This window comes from Bos indicus, chromosome 8 (genome assembly GCF_029378745.1).
Source record: "Bos indicus isolate NIAB-ARS_2022 breed Sahiwal x Tharparkar chromosome 8, NIAB-ARS_B.indTharparkar_mat_pri_1.0, whole genome shotgun sequence".
In the NCBI taxonomy this organism is placed as follows: Eukaryota; Metazoa; Chordata; class Mammalia; order Artiodactyla; family Bovidae; genus Bos; species Bos indicus.
Genome location: NC_091767.1, coordinates 45,151,516 through 45,174,397, shown reverse-complemented (window position 1 = coordinate 45,174,397; position 22,882 = coordinate 45,151,516). Strand labels below are relative to the sequence as shown.

Genomic DNA, 22,882 nt, shown 5'->3' with positions numbered 1-22,882 from the left:
GGCTCTGCATCACCACTCAGTGCAGACTGCCTGGCTTTCTTGTCAGAGTTATCTTGTCTGAGTGATCTGCCTGCAGGATTGCTTTGGGGGAACTTTTGGGTGTAGAGAGCTAGTCTGACTTCTTTTTATCTAAGAAAAGAATCAACAGGTTAGACAAAGCATGGTGTACATTCAGGAGAGCAAAGCTCAGGAGTTATTTTCATTTGCTTAATGATCACATTCTTACAATTAGGTTCTTTTAAGGTAGGAGGGGAATAGAAATGGGGAAATAGGACAAGCGCGTGGAATTAAAAAATTATTCACAACCTAAAAGTTGAGAGTTAAGTTTTATTTTGCTACACCAACATCTTTTCATTTGTGTGGGCTTTCACAGTTTGCCAAGCACCTCCTTAGCTCCATTGACCTCGTTTATTATACTATATCCAGGAGATTAGGGAGATGTTCCCTGCCCCCTGGTCTTTGGGAGACTTTTTGCATACTCAGACCTATGTTTCAATAGCTTATTCTATACCGATCCTTAAAAAATATGTATACACACATGTAAATGTGTATGTACATCTATATGAGCATATGGAAGACACTTCGTGTGTTGCCCCATCACACCCTGGGTCACAAAGCACAAAGAGAAAATAGTCTTCATTTGACAGTTCCCGAGTTGCCACTGATGCTTCAGTACTAAAGGGCTTAGATGTGTTTACACTTTCAAGAGGAGGAGGAACATTTTAGGCTTCCCTTTAATAAGTCTCATTTTGAGATAGTATGATGAGGTTGGCCAAATATTCTTCATGCAGTTTTTGTGGTAAGTCCTTCAAAGAATGAATGGTCAAGCCCATTTATTTCTCCTCCTAGAATTTATCCTTCCTGTTTTTCTTAGTTGTGAGGTTATATATAAAGGTATGGGCATACAGACATTATGAAACATAAGGCTATCACGTGAGGCAGGAAATCAGACAAAACATTCAAAAAAAACTCCATGGAAATTAAAAATCTAAACTCAGGGGGCAGGGTGGAAGGTGACACAGTCTTTTCACAGAGCTGTTACATACAATGCAACTGTCCTCAAATGCAGGAATGGAAAAAGCTAGCCATTCAGCTGCAGAACAAGGCTGGGGTCTTGGCTTTAGAGCTTTTCACGTCTTTAGCACTGGGCTGGGCAGCAAGTGTCTTTTCCAGAGTAGGCCAGAGCAGATAAGTCCAGCTTGGTCTTTAAGGCTTGAGTCAGCTCTGTGGCCAGCAACTCGTGGAGGGACACGCCATCGTGGGAATATACCCAGTTTCTCCCAGTCCAGTCGTAACGCTTGGGGCCGCTACAAGACGAAACACAGAGTAAGTTCACAGCAACTGCGCTTCCAAAGAAACTGTCACCAAGAAACTGACTGTAGTGAAGAACTAAAAAGTAATAAACAAGACATGTATTTGACTTCTTGTCTTAGGCTTGATTTAATATATCTGAGTCATTTTGCCGTACACCTGAAACGAACACAACATTGTGAAACCAACTCTAATTTTAAAAAAAGCAGAATTACATCATTATCCTCAAGAACAATTCATAGAACAATGCTCAAGACCTGAAAACATTTCAACCCTATTGACGAGTCTCCGTTTATCATATTCTGATCTTTTGCTTTTCCTATGATATGATATGCTATGATATCACATATGATAACCTGAAATGTCACAGACAGTTCGACAGTTCAGTCGCTCAGTTGTGTCCGACGACCCCATGAACCGCAGCATGTCAGGCCTCCCTGTCCAACACCAACTCCCGGAGTCCACCCAAACCCATGTCCATCAAGTCGTCCCCTTCTCCAACACCACAGTTCAAAAGCATCAATTCTTCAGCACTCAGCTGTCTTTATAGTCCAACTCTCACATCCATACATGGCTATGGAAAACCATAGCCTTGACTAGACGGACCTTTGTTGGCAAAGTAACGTCTCTGCTTTTTAATATGCTGTCTAGGTTGGTCATAACTTTCCTTCCAAGGAGGAAGCGTCTTTTAATTTCACAGCTGCAATCACCATCTGTGGTGATTTTGGAGCCCAGAAAAATAAAGTGAGCCACTGTTTCCACATCTATCTGCCATGAAATGATGGGACCGGATCTGAGTTCTCTGAATGTTGAGCTTTAAACCAACTTTTTCACTCTCCTCTTTCACTTTCATCAAGAGGCTCTTTAGTTCCTCTTTGCTTTCTGCCATAAGGGTGGTGTCATCTGCATATCTGAGGTTATTGATATTTCTCCCAGCAATCTTGATTCCAGCTTGTGCTTCCTGCAGCCCAGCATTTCTCATGATGTACTCTGCATATAAGTTAAATAAGCAGGGTGACAATATACAGCCTTGACGTACTCCTTTTCCTGTTTGGAACCAGTCTGTTGTTCCATGTCCAGTTCTAACTGTTGCTTCCTGACCTGCATACAGGTTTCTCAGGAGGCAGGTGAGGTGGTCTGGTATTCCCATCTCTTTCAGAATTTTCCTCAGTTTACTGTGATCCACACAGTCAAAGGCTTTGACATAGTCAATAAAGCAGAAATAGATGTTTTTCTGGAACTCTCTTGGTTTTTTGGTGATCCATTGGATGTTGGCAATCTGATCTCTGGTTCTTCTGCCTTTTCTAAAACCAGCTTGAACATCTGGAAGTTCACGGTTCACAAATTGCTGAAGCCTGGCTTGGAGAATTTTCAGCATTACTTTACTAGCATGTGAGATGAGTGCAATTGTGTGGTAGTTTGAGCATTCTTTGTCATTGCCTTTCTTTGGGACTGGACTGAAAACTGACCTTTTCCAGTCCTGTGGCCACTGCTGAGTTTTCCATATTTGCTGGCATATTGAGTGCAGCACTTTCACAGTGTCATCTTTCAGGATCTGAAATAGCTTAACTGGAATTCCATCACCTCCACTAGCTTTGTTCATAGTGATGCTTCCTAAGGCCCACTTGACTTCACGTTCCAGGATGTCTGGCTCTAGGTGAGTGATCACACCATCATGATTATCTGGGTCATGAAGATCTTCTTTGTACAGTTCTTCTGTGTATTCTTGTCACCTCTTCTTAATATCTTCTGCTTCTGTTAGGTCCATACCATTTCTGTCCTTTATTGAGTGCATCTTTGCATGAAATGTTCCCTTGGTATCTCTAATCTTTCCCATTCTATTGTTTTCCTCGATTTCTTTGCATTGATTGCTGAGGAAGGCTTTCTTATCTCTCCTTGCTATTCTTTGGAACTCTGCATTCAAATGGGTATATCTTTCCTTTTCTCCTTTGCTTTTCGCTTCCCGTCTTTTCACAGCTATTTGTAAGGCCTCCTCAGACAGCCATTTTGCTTTTTTGCATTTCTTTTTCTTGGGGATGGTCTTGATTCCTGTCTGCTATACAATGTCACAAACCTCTATCCATAGTTCATCAGGCATTCTGTCTATCAGATCTAGTCTCTTAAATCTATTTCTCACTTCCACTGTATAGTCATTAGGGATTTGATTTAGGTCATACCTGAATGGTCTAGTGGTTTTCTCCACTTTCTTCAATTTCAATCTGAATTTGGCAATAAGGAGTTCATGATCTGAGCCACAGTCAGCTTCTGGTCTTGTTTTTGCTGACTGTATAGAGCTTCTCCGTCTTTGGCTGCAGAGGATATAATCAATCTGATTTCGGTGTCGACCATCTGGTGATATCCATGTGTATAGTCTGGTGATGTCCATGTGAAATGTCAGGGCGGTGTCTTTTGGATGATGGCCATTCATGCACTACTGGCATGATCTGCCCCTTACCTATGTTATTATCATCATTTCAGTACATTTCATAACATTGGGCATCCACTATCTCTATCTAGTTTCAAAACATTTTCATCACCCAAAGGAAATTCCACATCCATTAAGCAGTTACTCCCTATTCACTCCTCTTCCCAGCTCCTGGTAACCGTCTCTACTGGTATTTTTAAGCAAAAACAATTTGCTTAATTCAATTTGAAATCCATGAAGGTGAGAGTCTGATGGGCTAGTTCATCCGTCTCAAGCATCTAGTGAACAAGAACAGCACATGCACTTCACGCTGGGAACACTGTGTCCGCGTGGCCCGTGTGACTAGGTTTCGCAGTGTCTGATTATTCCAGACCAACACAACCTGTGCCCATTAATTCCACTTCCTCCGGGTCTAGTGGAGGAGGGGACGTGCCCGCAACTGATGGCACTGCAGGGTGACACCTTGATGGAGGAAGGAGCAGAGGACACTGCAAGCCCACAGGAAGCAAGGGGCTGCCAAGTCCAGCTGCGTTCACGGGAGCTTCTCCAAAGTGCAGGATTGGGACAGCTTTGCCAGGGAGGAGGAAAGTTCAGAAGGGAAGTATGTTTTGAAGGTTACGAAAACATCAAGGATTTCTGTATTATCAACCAAAGGCACTTTCTTAATGGGATAAAAGGGACAAACCAAAAGCACTGGGCTTTTACCATGTACAAACAGCCAAACACACAGAGGCATAATAACCTGGACCAAAGCCAGAGAGCGTTTCCTTGGCTCTGGACTCTGATTTACTGCCAGGATACCAGGCAAGCATGAGAACGCCCAGGCCCCTCCACACTGCCCAGGGCTCTGTGCTCAGCCAGGGACACCCAGCTGTCCACCCAGACCTCTCCTTTATTCCATCCTTTAGCGTCTTCAAGCAAGGTACTGAGGCAAAGCCAGTGTTTCTTCTGACCTGAAACGTTGTCAGTTAAAAAGCCCCAGGACTTCCCTGGCAGTTCAGGGGTTAAGACTCTGTGCTTCTAATGCAGGGGGCATGGGTTTGATCCCTGGTCGGGGAACTAAGATCCTCCATGCCATAAAATAAAATAAAAAGCCCTATAATATCAGAAAAGCAGCCCTAGGAAAGGTTATTTTGGGCCAATGTGAAAAATTGAGTGGAAAATAACTTTTTTTTTTGAGGAACACAGTATTTTCATGATAGTAAAAGGCTATGTGGCATATTTTCTTTCCAGATTCTCATCGTGAATTAAAAAAAAAAAAAAACAACTTAGGATTTCTCAAAATTTGTTATCATCCAGAAGTATATTTTTCTAAACATGCCTGAGGTAGGATCCTGTTGCTGGTAGGTGTGTCCAAATACGATAAGGACTTTTCAGTCTCAAGATACAACAAGAGGGAATTCTTTTAGTGGAGCCAGCACAGTTGGTTCTGGTGCTCTGCCTGCTATTTTCAAAGCCACTGATTCCCAAATCTGATGGCTGGATTTGTGGTCCACCCAGTTTCTCATCCTGATTCCTCTGGAGATGAAGGATAAGGATGCAGCCCTCATGCATGGCCACAGGAAGGGTCGAGGTGGCTGTTTGAGACCAAAGAGAACAGGCTAATTGGCCCACACAGGGTAAAATCTCCCTCAACTTCAACTAAGTTAGATCTAAAAGCAAGACAGTCTGTGAATAAGCACCTGGCTAGAAATGAGTGATTCCTTGGAATTGGTTTTTCTCGAATGATAACATTCTTCCTAGATGAGGCTGGGATGAAGGAAGCCTAATGCTTGATTTAGTTTGAACAAAGAATCACACATTACAGCACCATAAACAGTATAATAGTAACTACCTAAAAGTGATGTCAATGCTGAGGCAGGGAAAGAGTTAAACACTTTTCTTCAAAAAAATGGAAACACTGTGAGGCTTTCAAAGAATTCCAGGCTAGTTGTATCTGGGCCTTTCCCAATTCACAGTCTGAGAGTTCTCTTTGGAAGTGCTAATGAAGGACCAGGAAGGTTGTTCCGAGAGCTCTTTGTGGGCGTCTCTCCCTTCACTTTCTTACAACCACTTCAACAGCAGCTAGAGGGATGAGGGACCCTCTCTCCCTGCACATTCTCAGGCCTTGAAACGCAGCACAGAAGGTCTCCAAAACAATCTTTTATTCTGCTAGATTGAAAGCACATCAATGAAAAAGGTAGGAGGCATGGAATGCCCTGGAAGTACAGTTTAAAACACTCTCCAACCTCCACAGAGCACACAGCCCAGTTCTGCAAGTGGAATTCAACTAACTTTTAATTGAGGTGCTCAAAACAGACCAGAGGTCAAACTTTAACGTGCTTTGAAGACAAACTGCAACTTGTTCACATGCTGTAATAGCAAAGGTGGCTTTTTCATGGAGAAAAAATGGCAAGGTGGGTTCCGAAAATTCTTCACTTCCAGTCTTGTTAATATCCTGATACCTGCTTATAGCAGCCACATAATCATCAGAGTAAACCTTCCTACTGAGCCTGAGACATGCTGAAGAACCTCAGGAAAGGTTGCCTTACATAGGTGCTAATACACGCGGGTGACCCTTCTTAAACAGTCTACCAGGTCATGTTTCAAACAAGCTAAACCCTGAGAGACTTTGACTTCCGGACATACCTGGATGGTGAAGATAACCAGATTTGCTTGTTTGGAGTCTGCTTGTTGATCACGTAGGTTCCTAGATCTCCACCCAGTTTAACTGTTAGAACACCACTCTGGTGCATCAGGTGGAAAAAAGCATGAGGAAGTAAAACAAGACAGGGTTAATACTGTGTCATAGTTGCCTCCTCTTTTGTTATATCTCAATTCTGCATTTATACCAGGGCACAACATACACCAAAAAGGAACTGTCTTTAATTTAGTTTTTGGAATTAGATCACGCAGAAAGAGCACTGCTCTTGGAATCAGATGATGATTAATCACAACGACACATATGTCAGAGTGTTTTCCCTCATTCCCTTTGAGGTGGACAAGGCAAAGAATATCCTTATTCCCCTCCTGAGGTAAGAAGACAGGAGTGTTCAGTGGCTCTACTGCAGCCGACAAATGAAAGGATCAGCATCCTGACTGCTGCCTTAGTTTCTCAACGACGGGCCAGAACATATTAGAGACATTAAAAGACATAGGCACCAACTCTACTGCAGTCCCAGTCAGCACAAACGTCGGGCAGACCAAGTTCATGACCGAAGAAAGGAAGAAAAGGCAAGAGAGAAGGAAGCCATCCAGCCACCAGCTTTGCTGGTCTCAGAGCAGCCGCCTGAGCTCCGTTGGCAGAAGGCAGACCCTCTGCACACCAGGGCTCTTATCCACTGCCCCCCACCCGCCTCACGCCCCGTCAAAGCAGCTCACAAATTTCTCAGATGCCCCTCTCCAGCTTTATATTCCTCTCTGGAGCCTTGAATTCTTCAAAAGGCCGGTTGGTCTTATCTTTGCCCAATAAATGCTCATTTAAATTTGAAAACCCTCTTTCAACAAAGGAGCCTCTTACTCCTCAGGCCTGAGATCTCTCTAGACTGCACAGGATATTCAAGAAACAGCTCCACGGCTAAGCCTTGCTGCTCCCCAACCCCTGCAAGGCCCTCAGACAGGCAGCCTTTCAGAGTCCCTGTCCACCAACGGGTCCCCAGTGGTTCTTAGAATGTTTTGTGTTTGGTTTGCAAACACAAAGCGCTATTGAAAAGGTGGAGAGAGTGCCAATAATAATATAACTGATAGGCAGGGGATGGGGAGGACACTAGTGGGTTATATTTTTAATGATCTTTTTCCAATGAAAAAGAAATAAGCAAAATTATGGAGACGTTGGAAATATAAATGTTATAAACAAAATGAAGACATCCACAAAAATAGCATCTATTATTTTTCAGTACCTGCTCTGCACCAGGCACTGCTGGGCACTCTGTGTAAAACTGTTTCCTCTACAATCACGATCATAACCATCGGGAGGTGGAAATCATTATCCCAGTTTTACAGATGAGGACAACAAAGGGAAAGGGTAACAAAGGAAACTTAGAAACTGGGAAAGCTGATCTCAAATCCAGGTCTGCTCCAGCCCAGAAGATGCTGTTCTTCCCACAACACGAAGTGCTCTCTCATTCCTGTTAATCAGCGATATCAGCTCAGGTATCTGCTGCCAGTTCTTTTGTTTGTTTTTAATTTAGCTGTACTAGGTCTTCGTTATGGCATGCAGGGTCTAGTTCCCTGACCAGGGATCAAACCAGGCTCCTGCACTGGGAATGCAGAGTGCCGACCGGTGGGCCACCAGGGTGGTGTTCAGCTGCCGGTTTTAAAATGCAGGGCTATGATCACGCAAGTTTGCTTTAAATTTTCTTTTTTTTCCTTTGAAACCTATCTGTGTTATTTTGTTCGGACTATCTTTCACTTATATTTCAGTTTCTTACAACTGTATAATTTGGTAGTTTTTAGCATGTCACAGTGTTTTCATAAAGTGTGCAAACATCCTCACTGTGTAATTCCAGGCTATTTCTATCACCTCAAAAAGAAGGTCTGTACCCATCACAGTCACTCATTTCCCCGTCCATATATACAGTTTATGGCTTATTTTCCCATATAATAGACTCAAGGAATCAAGACATAATTTCTCCTGATTTTACCTATTTGCGGCCCTTAAATGCCCTGTTGTGACCCTACACCCAGGCGGTACATGATACAGCAGGAAAGGCAGGGGCTGGGTCTAGGAGTGCACAGTCTCACCAGCTTCCTTAGGACAACAGCTGCTCCGCCCCCTTCAGAGACAGTTCGCGGAGCGGGGGCTGATGGGAGAACTGAGGCGATTCTGGGAAGGTTACCCTGGCACCCCTCAGCTGGGACTATGGCCTGTGTGTTTTCCTCACTGTATCTGAGCTGCCAGCTTGCTCCTCACCTGCTCCTTCCCTCCACTACTTTAAGCCCCCTGAGAGCAGATTTGTCTTTTCATCCTAGCATTTTCAATATCTGTGCAAAAAACTGATGGATTTTTAAAAACCCAATGAGAGAACCAAGTGGATGATAATCAGGCGCTGTGATAACCCCTGGAACGTGAAGGGCAAGGTCACACAAGGCAACGCTCAACTACGCCCCCTCCTGTTCATTGTGCGCAATTAGAGTTTTCTACTGAGGTTGTTGAGTTGCCAAGTCGTGTCTGACTCTTTGCAACCCCATGAACTACAGCACGCCAGGCTTCCTTGTCCTTCACTATCTCCCAGAGCTTGCTCAAACTCATGTCCATCTAGTTGGTGATGCCATCCAACGATCTCATCCTCTGTCGCCTCTTTCTCCTCTTGCCCTCAATCTTTCCCATCATCAGGGTCTTTTTCCAAAGAGTTGGCTCTTTGCATCAGTTGGCCAAAGTATTGGAGCTTCAGCATCAGTTCTTCCAATAAATATTCAGGGTTGAGTTCCTTTAGGATTAACTGGTTCGATCTCCTTGCAGTCCAAGGGACTGTTAAGAGTCTTCTCCAACACCACAGTTGGAAAGCATCAATTCTTTGGCACTTAACCTTCTTTATGGTCCAACTCTCACATCCATATGTGACTACTGGAAAAACCATAGCTTTGACTAGATGGACCTTTATTAGCAAAGTGATGTCTTTGCTTTTTAATACGCTGACCAGATTTGTTATAACTTCTTCCATTTCCAAAGGAAACTAGCTGCATTACTGGTTCCCCAGGAATTCTTAATGCTTTTGGAACCGTCTACAAGTAACCCAGATAAAAGAGAGCTTTTTTTTGTACATTAATGTTATTCCTTAAGGAGCAATCTGAGTGTCTACTTAGGGAGAATGGGCAGATATCAATATGGGGCAGTGGGGGAGAGAGGCAGTATTTAGCTCCTGACATCCAGACACTGACCAGTGGAAGCAGCCTCCAGTCATAAGAGGTGAGGCTTGATTCCGACTGGCAGCGTCAGTGGAAGCAAAAATAGTCATTTCCGTTGTTATAAGCTCATTTGTAGAAACAGACACATATGGGAATAGCATGTTGCACTAGGGGATTTCATCTATATGAATAGGCTTCCGTGGTGGCTCAGGGAAGCAGTAAAGAATCTGACTGCAATGTGGGAGACCCGGGTTTGATACCTGGGAGAAGGGAACGGCAACCCCCTCCAGTAGGCTTGCCTGGAGAATCCCATGGACAGAGGAGCCTGGCAGGCTACAGCCCATGGGGTCGCAAAGAGATGGACATGACTGAACGACTAACACACACCTATATGCGTGTGACTTCCCCCACTCCTAAAATGTACAGTGACTTCCCCTTAAGGAATAAGAATAATGAATATACAGCGCTTTTACCTACATTGTTTCACTTAATCCTAAAATACACCTGGAGAAGAGGAGGTTACTGTTACTCACTTTACATCTAAAGGACCTGTCCTCATGGTTAGATAATTCACTTAAGCATTCTAGAAAAAAGTACAAATGCAGGATGCTAGGCCAGGCCCTCTGTCACCATATCCAATAAAGTGCTACCTCCGAGCAGGGGTACATGACCTAGGACCCAGAGGTGGTCTTCAAGGCTCTGCAAACAGCACAGCCCTGGAAGCAGAAACTCCTAGGCATACACAGAAGTTTTTCTCAGGAGAGGATCCAGAGCAGTCAGATTCTCACAGGGTGTCCTGATCCCCAAATGGTTAAGAAGCCTCTGTCTATGGCAATAATATGCAGAAAACTCAGTGAATGAAGGGCATGGCAACCGGTAAATTCTATTTAAAGTGACTAAGAAGCTAGGGCTCCACTTGGAAAGAAAACAAAGGCAGCTTGGAGGTAACTCTAAATAGCATGGTGCTTGTCACAGTTTCCAGGGTCAAATGCAGCGACTCCATGGTTACCTAGCCATGGGTGGGGCTTTGGCTCCTGCAGGCAGTTCCCTCTGATAACCATAACCAGTAAAGGATGAGGCCTGGACCCAGATACTGACAACCACATGACCTGCCCCACCCGGACAACACAAGAGCCACGAAGCTGCCCATGTCTCCCAGTCCACAGAAGGGAACAGAAGGGAAGGGGTTTATCTAGAGTATTGCTTTCATTTGCCTATTTGGCCAGTAGCAAGTTGATAAAACAGTTCTATGTGCTGAGTGCCATCACTGAAAGTATGTAAAAGTAGGTGAGTCTCATTTCATTTATACAGTGAATCGACATTTCTTAAGTCCCTGCTATGTACCTGGCAATGTTCTAGGCATTGGGAGACCAGGAGTGGACAGTGTCCCAGCTGCCAAGGAGCTCACTGTAGCCATGGGAGCTGGTGTGTAAAGAGACAGTTACAGCAGAGGGTGTCAGTATCAAACTCAAGAGTGCTGGGCAAGGAGGGCTGGTGGTGTCTGCCTGGAGCATCTACGAGGCCTGCAGAGGAGGTGACATCTGACTCAGGGCAGGGAAAGGCTGTGCTCCAACCAACTAATGGTGTTACAGGTGCTCTACCGTCTATAATGTAATGTCAACTAACTTATCTTATATGTGAAATACATAAGTTAGCACCTGGAGGACTCTGATCAGAAATTCACACCTGAGGTAGCCCAACAACAGAGGGAGCTACTAAATCTCTAGTATAGAGTGCATCTACACTAGAGATTTTCCTAATTAGCACATGATTTACTAGATATACTTCTTCCCTAGTGAGGAGAATGATACTCAAGACACAGTGTATGGATCGGGTGGAAAAACTCAGGTGCCTCTTCCCTTGCACGAATGGGCAAGTGCAGCAGCTGAGCACTCTTCAGAGAGACCCTGTGAAGATAGGGAAGGCCCTGACCCCGCACTGAGCACAAGCTTTTGTTGCCTGCCTCGTGAGGGAAGCAGAATCCAGCTGCTAGAATACTGGCACCTTCGCTTCTAATGAAACTGTCAAATAAAGTATTTGAGTCAAGCAGGGACATGCTTCACTAATCCTATAGGAACAGGTGGGGCGACTGCTTCTGTGGTGTCTCCAAGTGTGGCAGAACTTAGCCTGAGACTTGGTTTCCCTATAGTTACCGCACCTAGGAAGGAGGCTGGGGGAGATGAGACCTGTAGCTTCCCCTAGCTCTAATCATCCCACAGATGGGCAGGTTGGAGGGACCAGTCTGTAAGGGTTCCCTGGTATCTCTCCCTTCTGAGGCTGCCTGCATAAGCACATCCACAGCCCAGCCTGAGCACTGCTGCATTTTCTGGTGCTGACAGCTTCCAACGAATCCACCTGGAAGGCATTTAATCCTTTCCTGCCCTGCCCCATTACCACCAAGTCCCTTACTGTCCTTACAACCAGGCTTGACACCTGCTCCATTTGATGGAGTCCTTTTTCTATCCAGTACCCCCAACAGTAATATCCAATACCATTTCTATCACTTTAGCCTGACAGCTGGTTGTCCTAAATAATCCCATGATTTAATCCCAAATGCACACTTCATGACATTTCCTGGTATTAATTAATTGCTGTCAAGAGGATTAACTTCTGCAGGGGATTTGCTCCCACTGGCCAAAAAGAGCTGCTCCCTATGGCCTAGGCAATAATTCTCCATAAATCCAAAGGCTGACCCTAACTCAAGTCTGCCACCTGGTGGCCAGCTGATTCACACCAGCACTGCCTGGGCTTCTAGGATCTGTTTAAGTTTCATCCAGCCCTGGATGAAGCATCTGGGGAGTTACTCTAAAAACTTCAAAAACCTCAATGCCTGGCTTGGGCTACAGCCTAGACCAATCAAATATTCCTAGAGGTGGGACCCAAAGGTGCTCTTTAGAATCTCAGGTGAGCTTTTCAAAAACAGGCTTCCTAGGACTGCAGCCTGAATTTCCAAGAAGTGAGGCACATGTCTAGTCTGAATGCATCTTAGGCAATCTCTCACCCGGCTTAAGAACTAGCAGTCTAGCTCAGTGTTCTCCGTGCCTGCATGAGGAGGGCTGTCTTGCTACACAAACACATATGCCTGGCTTCCTTCCTGATTTACCTTCATAGGTATTGAGTGAAGGTTCAAAGTCTGTATTTTCAGGAAAAATGAGGGCTCAGAGAGGCTGAGTGACTTGCCTGAGGTCACAAGACTGGTGCAGCTGAAACCAGAACTCCAGTCTTTTGGCCCCAGCCATAACTGCATGCTACTGGAAAGGAATTCTCTATCTCAGTGAGCTAAAATTCTTAGGGAGGATACAGAAGAATGAAGAGAAGAAAAGAGGTACCCCAAAGGAGACATCATAGTCTTCAAACGTGTATGGTTTGTCTGCAAGATCTTCAAAAAACTCTGCTAAGGAGTCCAGTGTCTCCTCGGCCAGTCTTTCGTAGGTGGTATCGTCCAAAGTGCTGCAGGGGGAAGAGAAACAACGCCAATCATGCGATCACCAAACTGCTGCATTTTATTAGCATCAATTGATATTTATTTTTTACTTAAATTTTTTAAATAGATGGAAAATATCTAACATATACAGAGTAAAAATTTAAAGAGCATGAAAGAATTTAGAGAACTAAGTCTTTCTTCCCAAACAGGCTAAACTATGATGAGCAATCTTCTGTATCCTTTTAGTCACCCCCTAGACTGTAGCCCACCAGGCTCCACTGTACATGGAATTCTCCAGGCAAGAGTACGGTAGTGGGTTACCATTCTCTTCTCCAGGGGATCTCTCTGACCCAGGGATTGAACTCCTGCACTGCACACCAATTCTTTACCATCTGAGTCACCAGGGAAGCCCAACATATACAGAGTAAAAATTTAAAAAGCATGAAAAAAGTAAGCGTTTCTTCCCAGACAGGCAATCTGTGTATGAGCAAGCTCTTCTGTATCCTTCTAGAATTTTTATATATTTTTTAATATACAAATGAAGCACCTTGCAGTTTTCATTTCATATGTCTTAGACATTGTTCCATATTAGCACGTATGGGTTTTCACAGTATTTTATCTTATGTTATTCATTCAGCTTGTCCCTTTCAACTGGCCATTGAGGTTGTTTCCATTGCTTTTGTTATTAACATTTGTTGGGCAAATCACAAAGTGGGAGAAAATACTTGCATTCCATATATCTGAAAAAGGACTTATTTCCAGGACATGTAAAGAACTCTTACAAATCAATAAGAAAACCCAACAGGAAAATACGCAAAATATTTGAACAGGTTTCATTAAAAAAAAAAAAGATATCCAAATGGTCAATGAACATATGCAAAGGTGCTCAACCTTGCTAATCTTCAGGAAAATGAAAATTAAAAAACCACAATGAGATATCACCAGAACGGTTAAAACGAAAGAGAGAATATGAAGAGTCGGTCAGGAAGTGCAGTAACCAGAGCGTTCAGATACTGCTGATGGGCAAATAAATTAGACAAGCATTTTGGAAAACTATTGATACTTCTACAAGAGTTGAATACATTCAGGTGCTGTGACCATCAATTCCACTCTTGGGTATATACTCAACAGAAATGCATACCCAGGTTCATCAAGAGACACGCACCACGCTAGAATGTTCACAGCAGAACTATCCATTAGCCCAAATTAGAGGCTGCCCAAGTATCCAGACATAATACAGTAGATAAATAAACTGTGATACCTTCAAACCATGAAACACTACAGTGCAAGACAGAATTGTCTACAAAAATAACAATATGGATGAATCCCACAATAAACGGTGACTGAAAGAAGCCACACACAGACATACTTATTCTTAATACCATTTATATAAATTTAAAAGGCAGACAAAACTAATCCATGTTATTTGAAATCAGAATGGTAGCTACTCTGGGACAAAGAGGGGTTAATAATTAGAAGTGAGCAGAAGGCCTGCTCTCAAGGGGTTGGTAACATTCTATTTCTTGAGCTAGTTCTTGAGTTACATGGTATGTTCAATTTTTAAAAATTTATCAAGCTGAATACTTGGAGATATTCTATATAGATATTATTTTTTAATTAAAAAAATGCTATAAATCTATAGACACAGAAAGTGGTTATCTGGGGCAAGGAGGAATGAGGAGTGATTACTAATGGCTATGGAGTCTCTTTTTGGAGTGATGAAATTGTTCTGGAATTAGATAGTGGTAAAAATTGCATAATTTTGTGAGGATACTAAAAACCACTGAACGGTACATTTTACTTTATATATATATTGGTTGGCCGGGTTTTTGTTTTGTTTCTGGCTGTACCAGGTCTTAGCTGCATCACAAGGGGGATCTTCATCGCCTTGTGCGGGCTTAGTTGTGGCGTGGTGGGATTCTAGTTCCTTGACCAGGGATCAAATCTGAGCTCTCTGCATTGGGCACAGAGAGTCTTAACTACTGGACTATAAGGGAAGTCCCAGTGGTACATTTTTAAATGGTGAATTTTATGGTATGTAAATTATGACAATGAAAACTGCCAGAAACCTCCCTGTATAGAATGTATCTATAGGTTACAAGAGGTGTCTTGGAAAACTCCATCACTGGAGAGTTTCTAGGAGGCCCAAAGTAAGACATTCCATGGACTGTAGCCCATCAAGCTCCTCTGTCCATGGGATTCTCCAGGCAAGAATACTGGAGTGGGTTGTCATTCCCTTCTCCAGGGGATCTTCCCAACCCAGGAATTGGACCCGGGTCTTCCACATTGCAGTCAGATCCTTTACTGTCTGAGCCACCAGGGAAGCCTGTGCATATAGGTGAAATCCCCTAACTCAACATGTCATTCCTGTGTGTGTCTGTTTCACCCGCCTCAAGGGCACAATGTGCGGAAGGCTACGGGGCTGAGTGGTGGGCCTGGGGGGCGGGTGTTGGGCATTTCCCTCTCCCTCTCCTCAGTTAACGCTGATCAAGGGACATCTGAAGAGAAGCAGGACAGACTGATAGGTGCCCGGAGGAGCTTGGGGAACATAAAGACACACCTGACTCAGGCATAAAGCCCAAAGTCAAGAGCTTAGCAGGTGTTATCTGGCAGTGGCAGGTGGGTCATGGCAAAAGCGGGCTGCCCTACACATGGCAGGTCAAGGTACGCTTCCCAGAGGCCAGAAGTAGACCCTGAAGAAGGGAGCTAGGCATGGAGCGTCTGCCAAGGTCCCACCCAACCTCAGAGGGCTGTCTGGAGGGATGGGGGGACAGTAGCAGAGAGTCTGTGCAAGGAGGGGCTGGAAATGGTGCCCCCGAGGCGAAAACCTAACCCATGCAGACGTAGCACTTGTTCAGAGGCTGCGGGGAGGGCCAACGACACAGACATGGAAGCCCGGAGCCTGGAGGTCCCCTGTCAGCTGCTGCCTGTGATAACCTGGAAGGCCCATACTGTCCTGCAGAGCTGGAGCTCTGGCGACAGTTTAGGATGTTCCTGCGTGTGGGTGGCTCCCTGCTGCCGTTAGCTGATGAACACAGAAATGGTGAGCCAGGAGAAGACCAGCTGGTCTACGCTGGGGAGCTGGAAGCAGTACCGAGATGGGTGAGCCAAGGGGAGAAGCTAAAGCCTCTCATTAAGCCAAAATAGGGGACCTAATTCTGTTGCAAAAAGCAGGTTAAGAGTAGTCTTTAGTGTTACGACCTCAAGGAAAATGCTCTTAGGTTGAGACAGGTGGCTGTGGGAGTGAGGATGCCAAAAATAAGTCAGTTGGAGACTCCCATTCCAGGTGGGACTAGTGGAAAAGGACCCGCCTGCCAATGCAGGAGACGTAAGAGACGCAGGTTCAATCCCTGGGTCGGGAAGATCCCCTGGAGGAGGGCATGGCAACCCACTCCAGTATTCTTGCCTGGAGAATCCATGGACAGAGGAGCCTGGTGGGCTACAGTCCATAGGGTCGCAGAGTCAGACATGACTGAAGTGACTTAGCACATACAGGAGGCTCCAGGTGGCTGGTATGTGAGACTGACTACGTCTTAAGAGATCAGATGCCTACTAGGTTTCTGAGAAAATCCTGTTATCAAAGAAAAATCAATCTGGCCGACTGGAGCCTTACGACAGCCTGCAGAAACTGTTACTATCAGCAGGGAGAGGGCTGTGAAGACTGCTCACCCCCAGGAGGGACACGTTCCACTGCCTGTGTCCCCTGAGGCCATGGGGAGGGACAGCCAGTGAGGAGCCTTCTGGGGGCAGAACTGGGGTTTCTTAGAGGGATGTCCCCCACAACCAGGGTAGAGCTTGTCCCAGGGCAGCCCAGGGGGCTCCATTGCTGCCCTCTTCAAATAAAATGTCATCTTTTACTTGAACACGAGCTACTGATGTACTGGTTATCTTGCCCCTCTCCGTGTGTGTTTGTGTGTAGGTCGGAGAAGCCATTCCTAGACCTGGAGACAGGACTGCATGTCATCTGGGCATCTCGGCCTTTGAGGCAGATGAGGGACTGTGGGCCTGTGGTTGCAGCCCCAGGATGTGTGTAGAAGGTTGCAGGGGTTGGGGCGGGCAGTGCTGTCACGCAGATTCATAGAGGGCTGGGCTGCAGCAGCGCCCAGCAGCTTTCCCCCAGAACCCATCACCTCCTCCCTCCAGGACACCCACTAGACTACCTTACTGGCCTCCCCTCCTCTTAGCTGGGGCCCTGGGACCAAGTCCTTCCCACTAAAATGTGAGCGAGGGACAAACACCACTGCTGGGCCTGCCATGCTCTCGTCCATTTCTGTGGAGTGTGCTGTGGACGGGATGACCCAGGCTTGACCTGCAGAGGGCAGATGGTGCAGACAGGAGACAGGAAGGTGGAAAGAGTCCGGCTCTCTGAACCATTTCACAGAGGTACGGCCACCCTGCTCCCACAGAGAAGGGGGCCTGCTTGGAGCCATTTCAATTTGGGGTCTACTTGTTACCGAAACTTGGCCGGCCCTAAAGACTAAGATATCAAAGAGAATAACAACAAAACTCTGGGAACAACCTCAATGTCCAGCAATAGGGAATGCGTTAAATGAATCATGGCACATCCATACAACTTAGAACTATTTCACTAAATATAGTACAGTGGATAGTTAGTGATGTGTGAAGATGCTTATGAGCGCTACTTCTTAGGGAGAAGACAGGTTTTCTGTGGGATGGGTTTTGAGGTTTTTGTTGTTAAAAAAAAGTGAAAGGAAAGAAAAAGACAAGTATATGTATGTGTGCATATGTTATACATGGGGGGTGGTGGAAGGAAGAAGTGATCTCTGACATGCAAGATGCTTTGTCTTACCCAGCATCACCCAAAGTTCCTGCTGTCCTCAAATTTATCCAGCAGACACTTTGCTTTTTGACATCCAGGGTCTGGTTGAGGCAGCGGAGGCTCAAACTCTAAAAGCCAAAGTGAAGAACATTACCATTTTCCAATACATTACAGTCCATTAACGCGCAGTTTAAATATTATTACGGGTACACTCAGGAGTAACCAGGTTAAAGTTTTTCAGACTATTTCTTCCTCGGCAATTTTTTTGTCTTCTTTTGGTGCAATACACTGCACTAGCCCAGGCTCTCTCCCCAATGCAGGCTGTGCTCCCCAACGCAGTAGCCACTCACTACATGCACCTATTCAAATGTAAATTTACTGAAGTAAGATCAAAATTGCAAAGTCAATTCCCCGGTCTCATTAGCTACCTGTCGGGTGTCGTGTGGCACAGACTCAGGACATACCTACCATCACTGGAAGTGCTGCTGGCTGGGATGGGGTGGTGAACAAAGACGGGGTGAGGAGTGTCAGCAAAGTCTTAGAATGTGACTAAAAGGAGCAAGCACAAATGGCTGGATGGCCAGGATGCAGCTGCAGACTGCTGCCTGACAGATCTTAATAACACCATCTGCAGGGGACACTGTGACACACTGATTTCTTTCAATACCTAACTACTCCCTCTGAGCAGTGGGGTCTGAGCTATGACCAGCCGGAGAGCTGTCAGAGGGGATGGAGGCCCGAAAGGAGAGAGAAGTGGTCCAGCAGAATGGAGAGGCGGCAGGGGAGTGATGGAGAGGCGGGCTGCAGGGCTTCATCTGGGGAAGACGCCGAGGGGCCTGCAGAGCTTGGCGGCAAGGTTCACCTTCTCCAAAGGGCACCGTGGCTGCCACCAAGAAGAGGGGACAGAGGCTGTGGTTACTCTCTTGGGCCATCGGGGCCCTGGGCAAGCTGGGAAAGACTCAGGCTGAGACGTGAGGGGAGGAGGAGGAGGAAATGGGGGTGTAGGACACAGATGGCCATTTAAAAACACTGGCTCTGAAGAAGTGAGAGAGTGGCTGTGAAAAGCACAGTGTCCCACAGCATGTTCTGGAGTGTTCACCATTAACTGGGTGGTGATCCCAGACTTTAGAGAAGGGACTCATTTAGTCCTCATTGCCCGCCTAGGAGGGAAGTGTTGTACTGTGACAGTCGTCATTCATGATAGAGGTGCCCTGTAAAGTTGGTGGATAAGGGAGTTGCTCCTGAGGGAAATACGGAGAGGTTCCTGTGAGCCTCTGGTCTCGTTTTCACCAAATGATCAAGGCACAACCTGGTTTTACACGTGTTTCTGTTTAAAGACGCCTCTATCATATATGTTGTCGATTCACTGACCCTGGACTCACAGCCAACAGCACTAAAACTCACGTTTTGAACAAAGCTTACCCAGCCCGCCTGTTTCCTCCCTAAGGTCCCTCACAGCCTTCCTGCACAGAGCAACCAGACAGCACTATGCTTGGGGCCACTTTAAACAGTGAAATCAACCAGGAAAAAAAAAGAAAAGCACAAAACTGTGTCACAATACTAAACCATGAAGAACGTGCCCCAGACAGACTGTGCAAAAGACCCTCGTTTCCAGTGTGGGAGCTGAAACAAGAGGGCAGGGCCTGCTGTGACCTCAGCCAGGGTCATGAGAGTGCGGGTGACTCAGGCTTTCTGAGGCACTGCAGGGTCACTTGCCTAAGTCACACAAACACACAGATACAAAGCAGGGGAGCTGGGATCTGAACCCATGCTGTCTGGCCCCAAGGTCCTGGCCCCAAAGGCAAGAATCGCATCCTGGGAACAATACAGGGCTCCAGACACAGAGGGGAGGGCTTTGAGAACTCGGGGCTCACGTCAGTCAGTTTTCCCTTCTCTCGTGGATCTCGGCCTCTCAAATCCTAGCTGTCTTAGTCCGTCTGCTACCTTCACACACAGTGTTTCTCTTTTGTCCTTTAATTGTATATCTTCGATGGTTCTGATTGGAGAGCTGGTCTCAAGCAAGGTACTCATTCACAGCCAGAATAGAAGACTTTATTCAGCTGTTTTTTTTCAAGTTTCTTTTTTTTTTTTAATGAATGAATTAAAATTTGGCGATGTCAGGTCTTAGTTGCAGCATGTGGAACCTTCGTGTTGTGTCACACAAGATCTTTCGTTGTAGCACGCGGGCTCTCTAGTTGTGGCAAGTAGGCTCAGTTGCTCCACAGCATGTGGGATCTTAGTTCCGTCACCAAGGATTGAACCCATGTCCCCTCCATTGCAAGGCGGATTCTTAACCAATGGACCACCAGGGAAGTCCCTATTCAGCTGATTGTAATCACAAGGGAACAGTTGCCAAAGACCCCCTCCATCATCTCCTACCTGCTTCTCCCTAATCTAACATTCTCTGTGGTGGTGGTGGTGTAGTCACTAATTTGTGTCCAATAGTCCGCCAGGCTCCTCTGTCCATGGGATTTTCCAGGCAAGAAGACTGGACGAGGTAGCCATTTCCTTCTCCAAGGGTTCTTCCCGACCCAGGGATCAAACCCAGGTCTCCTGCATTGCAGATTCTTTACCGAATGAGCGATCAGGGAAGCCCGACATTCCCTGGATAACTGCTTAACCTTTCAGACCTCTACTTCCTCCTCTGAAGGCAGCAGTCATGGACTGCAATACCCCAAACTTGGGGCCTGATGGTGATCAATCAGTTTGTTTTGAAGCATGTCAGGACAGTGTGGAGAGAGAGGACCTCAGGGGGGAAATCTGGCCTTTGCTAAGGAAGAAGCTGCCCCACTCTGATTGTGGGCTGCAGATGGACTTCAGGGTGGGCAGGGCTCTGTTATAAGAGCGCCCCCTTAAGCCCCCCGAGGCCAACCCTCCTGCTGCCAAGGTTACCTGGAGCCCCTGGACTGTGTGTCTGTGGCAGGTCTGCCCACTCGAGTGTCCAGGGCTCAGTGACTTCGTGAGCTCGGTACAAGGCTGGCTAAGGGGAGACGCTGCAGGAAATACTAGGTAGTTCCACAGGCTCCAGCTCAGACCCTGGACATGACCCAACCTAGGCCACTCTGGTGAGGCTTGGCCTGATGGCCAGCAGGGAGGCTAGCCCAGGGTCCCCTTGTCACCCTGGGCTATGGCAAACCGAAAGCTTGAAGAGTGAGTCAGTTCTCATCCACTTCTGGGAGGACAAACGGGCACAACCACTCTTGGCATCAAATGAGTTGAGTATCTGCTGGCTCCTCACTCAGCAAGGCCAGCCTGAGGACTTCACCCAAGACAAGACTCTGTTCACACACACAGAAACGCCCACTGCAGCACCATGCCAGGCAAGAGCAGCACAGAAGGAACAGGGTGATGAACATGTGCATTCTGTAGAAGGGGCACCTGTGACCAGCGTGGTCCTGACTGCCTGGTTTTCCTGAGAAGAGAAGTCAGTGATTCCAACTTTGAGCGTAGGCAACCAATCCCAGGGATATCTCCAACACAGTCAAATAGCACACCTCAGTGGAAGGGTTAAGCCTAAAGTCAACTTCCAGAGCTCCATGAACAATTTGAATTGGATTTCACCTGCCCTTTCACTACCCACAGTCCATCCAGTGGACCAGCCACTTAGAGCTGATCTCTGCCTGCCTGCCTTCCCGCCTTTGCCCATTCAGTTCTCTCCTGAAGGCCGCTCACCGCCTCCTGCTATCTGCAGACCCTGATTAAACATCACCTCTATCCTCCCGTGTAACCTCCTTAATCCCATAGTCCTTTGGGCTTCCAAGTCGTGGAGTAACTGGGTCAGGCATTTCTTTGTAACCCGGGGGAGAGAAGTGAAATTAAGTGCTTAAGACTTTATATATGTTAATTAAACCTATGCCAGCGGTAATCTCTTCCCAGAAAAACAAGCCAGGCCTCAGAGGGGTTCCGCCATCCCTCGAGGTACCTCTGCTGAGTCCAGGAGCCAGAATTTGGAACCCAGGCCCGATCCAAAAAGCCCTGCTGCTCTAGCTGCAGTGCTCCGCAACTCTGACATCTTCACCTCGCTAGATGAAAGCATTTCGTTCATAAAAGCCCATGCTTGAAAGCATCGCTCTGATAGTACACATTTATATCATTATATTGATATATACACTATTTGACTTAAGTAGTTCTATATTCATAGCATGCTAATATTATACATAGAATACTTATATGTATATTATAGTACCTAGCATATATTATTACTTAAATTTAAGTTCTCGAAAAGAGCAGTGACAAGCTTAGAACCATCACTGGCCCCTAAGAGTCAGTCCCCGCCCACCTTTCCTGCTTTTCCCGCAATTGCACCGCAGGATACAATCGCCCTTTTTCTCAAGAAAGCGGAAAACAGTGCAAAAGTAACCGGGAGAAACGGAGACTGGGCACTGCTCGGCCGCGCGCCGCCGCACTTTCCCCGCCCAAGCGCGGCCCCGCCGGAGCTGGGGCGAGTGCGCTTGTCCGGCGCGTCCTCGGCGTGCGCGGCCTCCCTCCCGGCGTGCGGCCTGCGCAGCTGCCGGCGCGGATACTTACGGACTGGCTACGCGCCGGGGCCTTGGCGGTTCCGATTCGCAGGCCCGGGAGGCCGGAGAGCGAGAGGTCCTTCGCCGGCCGCGGGGCCCCGGCACGGGTAGGGGCAAAGCCCGGGAGCGCGGAGCGGGGCAGGAAACTGGCAACCGAGCGGCGCCCGAGCGTCCACATGCTCTTTGTGATCTGCGGCGGCTCCGCCCTCCTGCTCGGGAAATGGCGGGCGCCACCTGGTGGTCACGGATTGCAACCGCAGATTCCCCTTTTCTGTTGGCTTGGGAAATGACTAGAAGTTAGACTTTAGGAAGAACTTCCCTGCATTGCTCTATCTCTGCTTTTAACAGAAATAGAAAGCTTGTTTAATGCAAAGCACGAGGCTTAACCCTTGGGCAACGTAGTGAATGCATAACCCAGGTCCCTGACATCGGAGACTTCAGCTTAGTGACCCGTTGGTGGAGAATTCTATACAGAAAGGCTTTGGGAGCTGCAGTTCTGCTGTGAACTGAGTGGGATGCAGGTCTTGAGGTTGCTTGAAAGCCAGTATAGATTAAAGCAGCTAGGAGAGTACAGACAGGAGACTGCCTCCCTGGTTTAA

The 22,882-nt window shown here is 46.5% G+C and overlaps 1 protein-coding gene and 1 long non-coding RNA gene across 10 annotated transcripts in view; one reads left to right on the top strand and one right to left on the bottom strand.

Annotated features, from left to right (window-relative positions):
- The window catches only part of LOC109562937 (uncharacterized), a 152,409-nt gene that overhangs the window by 39,676 nt on the left and 89,851 nt on the right, over positions 1-22,882 (top strand). For 7 of the 8 annotated variants that reach the window (XR_002181252.2, XR_011567937.1, XR_011567939.1 and 4 more), the window contains exon 1: positions 22,254-22,390. The exons of the other annotated variant lie outside the window; for it this stretch is intronic. This is a non-coding gene — a long non-coding RNA (uncharacterized lncRNA). Of the gene's footprint in view, positions 1-22,253; positions 22,391-22,882 lie in introns of those variants that run through there. 8 annotated transcript variants of the gene reach the window in all.
- On the bottom strand, positions 314-22,501 carry FXN (frataxin). 2 transcript variants are annotated; one of them, XM_019966042.2, is made up of 5 exons: positions 22,294-22,498; positions 17,797-17,894; positions 12,892-13,012; positions 6,365-6,462; positions 314-1,307 (listed from the first exon to the last, which is right to left on the bottom strand). In XM_019966042.2, exons 1-5 carry the CDS (start codon positions 22,459-22,461, stop codon positions 1,139-1,141), a joined length of 654 nt encoding a protein of 217 aa, XP_019821601.1. In that variant the 5' UTR covers positions 22,462-22,498; the 3' UTR covers positions 314-1,138. The 2 variants fall into 2 exon arrangements, with proteins under 2 accessions (XP_019821601.1, XP_070650343.1); XM_070794242.1 differs by lacking the exon at positions 314-1,307 and adding an exon at positions 1,414-4,304 and having other exon boundaries at positions 22,294-22,501.

Coding starts and splice junctions, on each gene's coding strand:
- FXN (XM_070794242.1), bottom strand. CDS start 22,461: ATGTGGACGCTCGGGCGCCGCTCGGTTGCCAGTTTCCTGCCCCGCTCC. Junction 17,895..22,293: donor CCCCGGCGCGTAGCCAGTCC/GTAAGTATCCGC, acceptor TTTGGCTTTTAG/AGTTTGAGCCTCCGCTGCCT. Junction 4,305..6,364: donor TGGTTATCTTCACCATCCAG/GTATGTCCGGAA, acceptor TCCCTGGCAAAG/CTGTCCCAATCCTGCACTTT.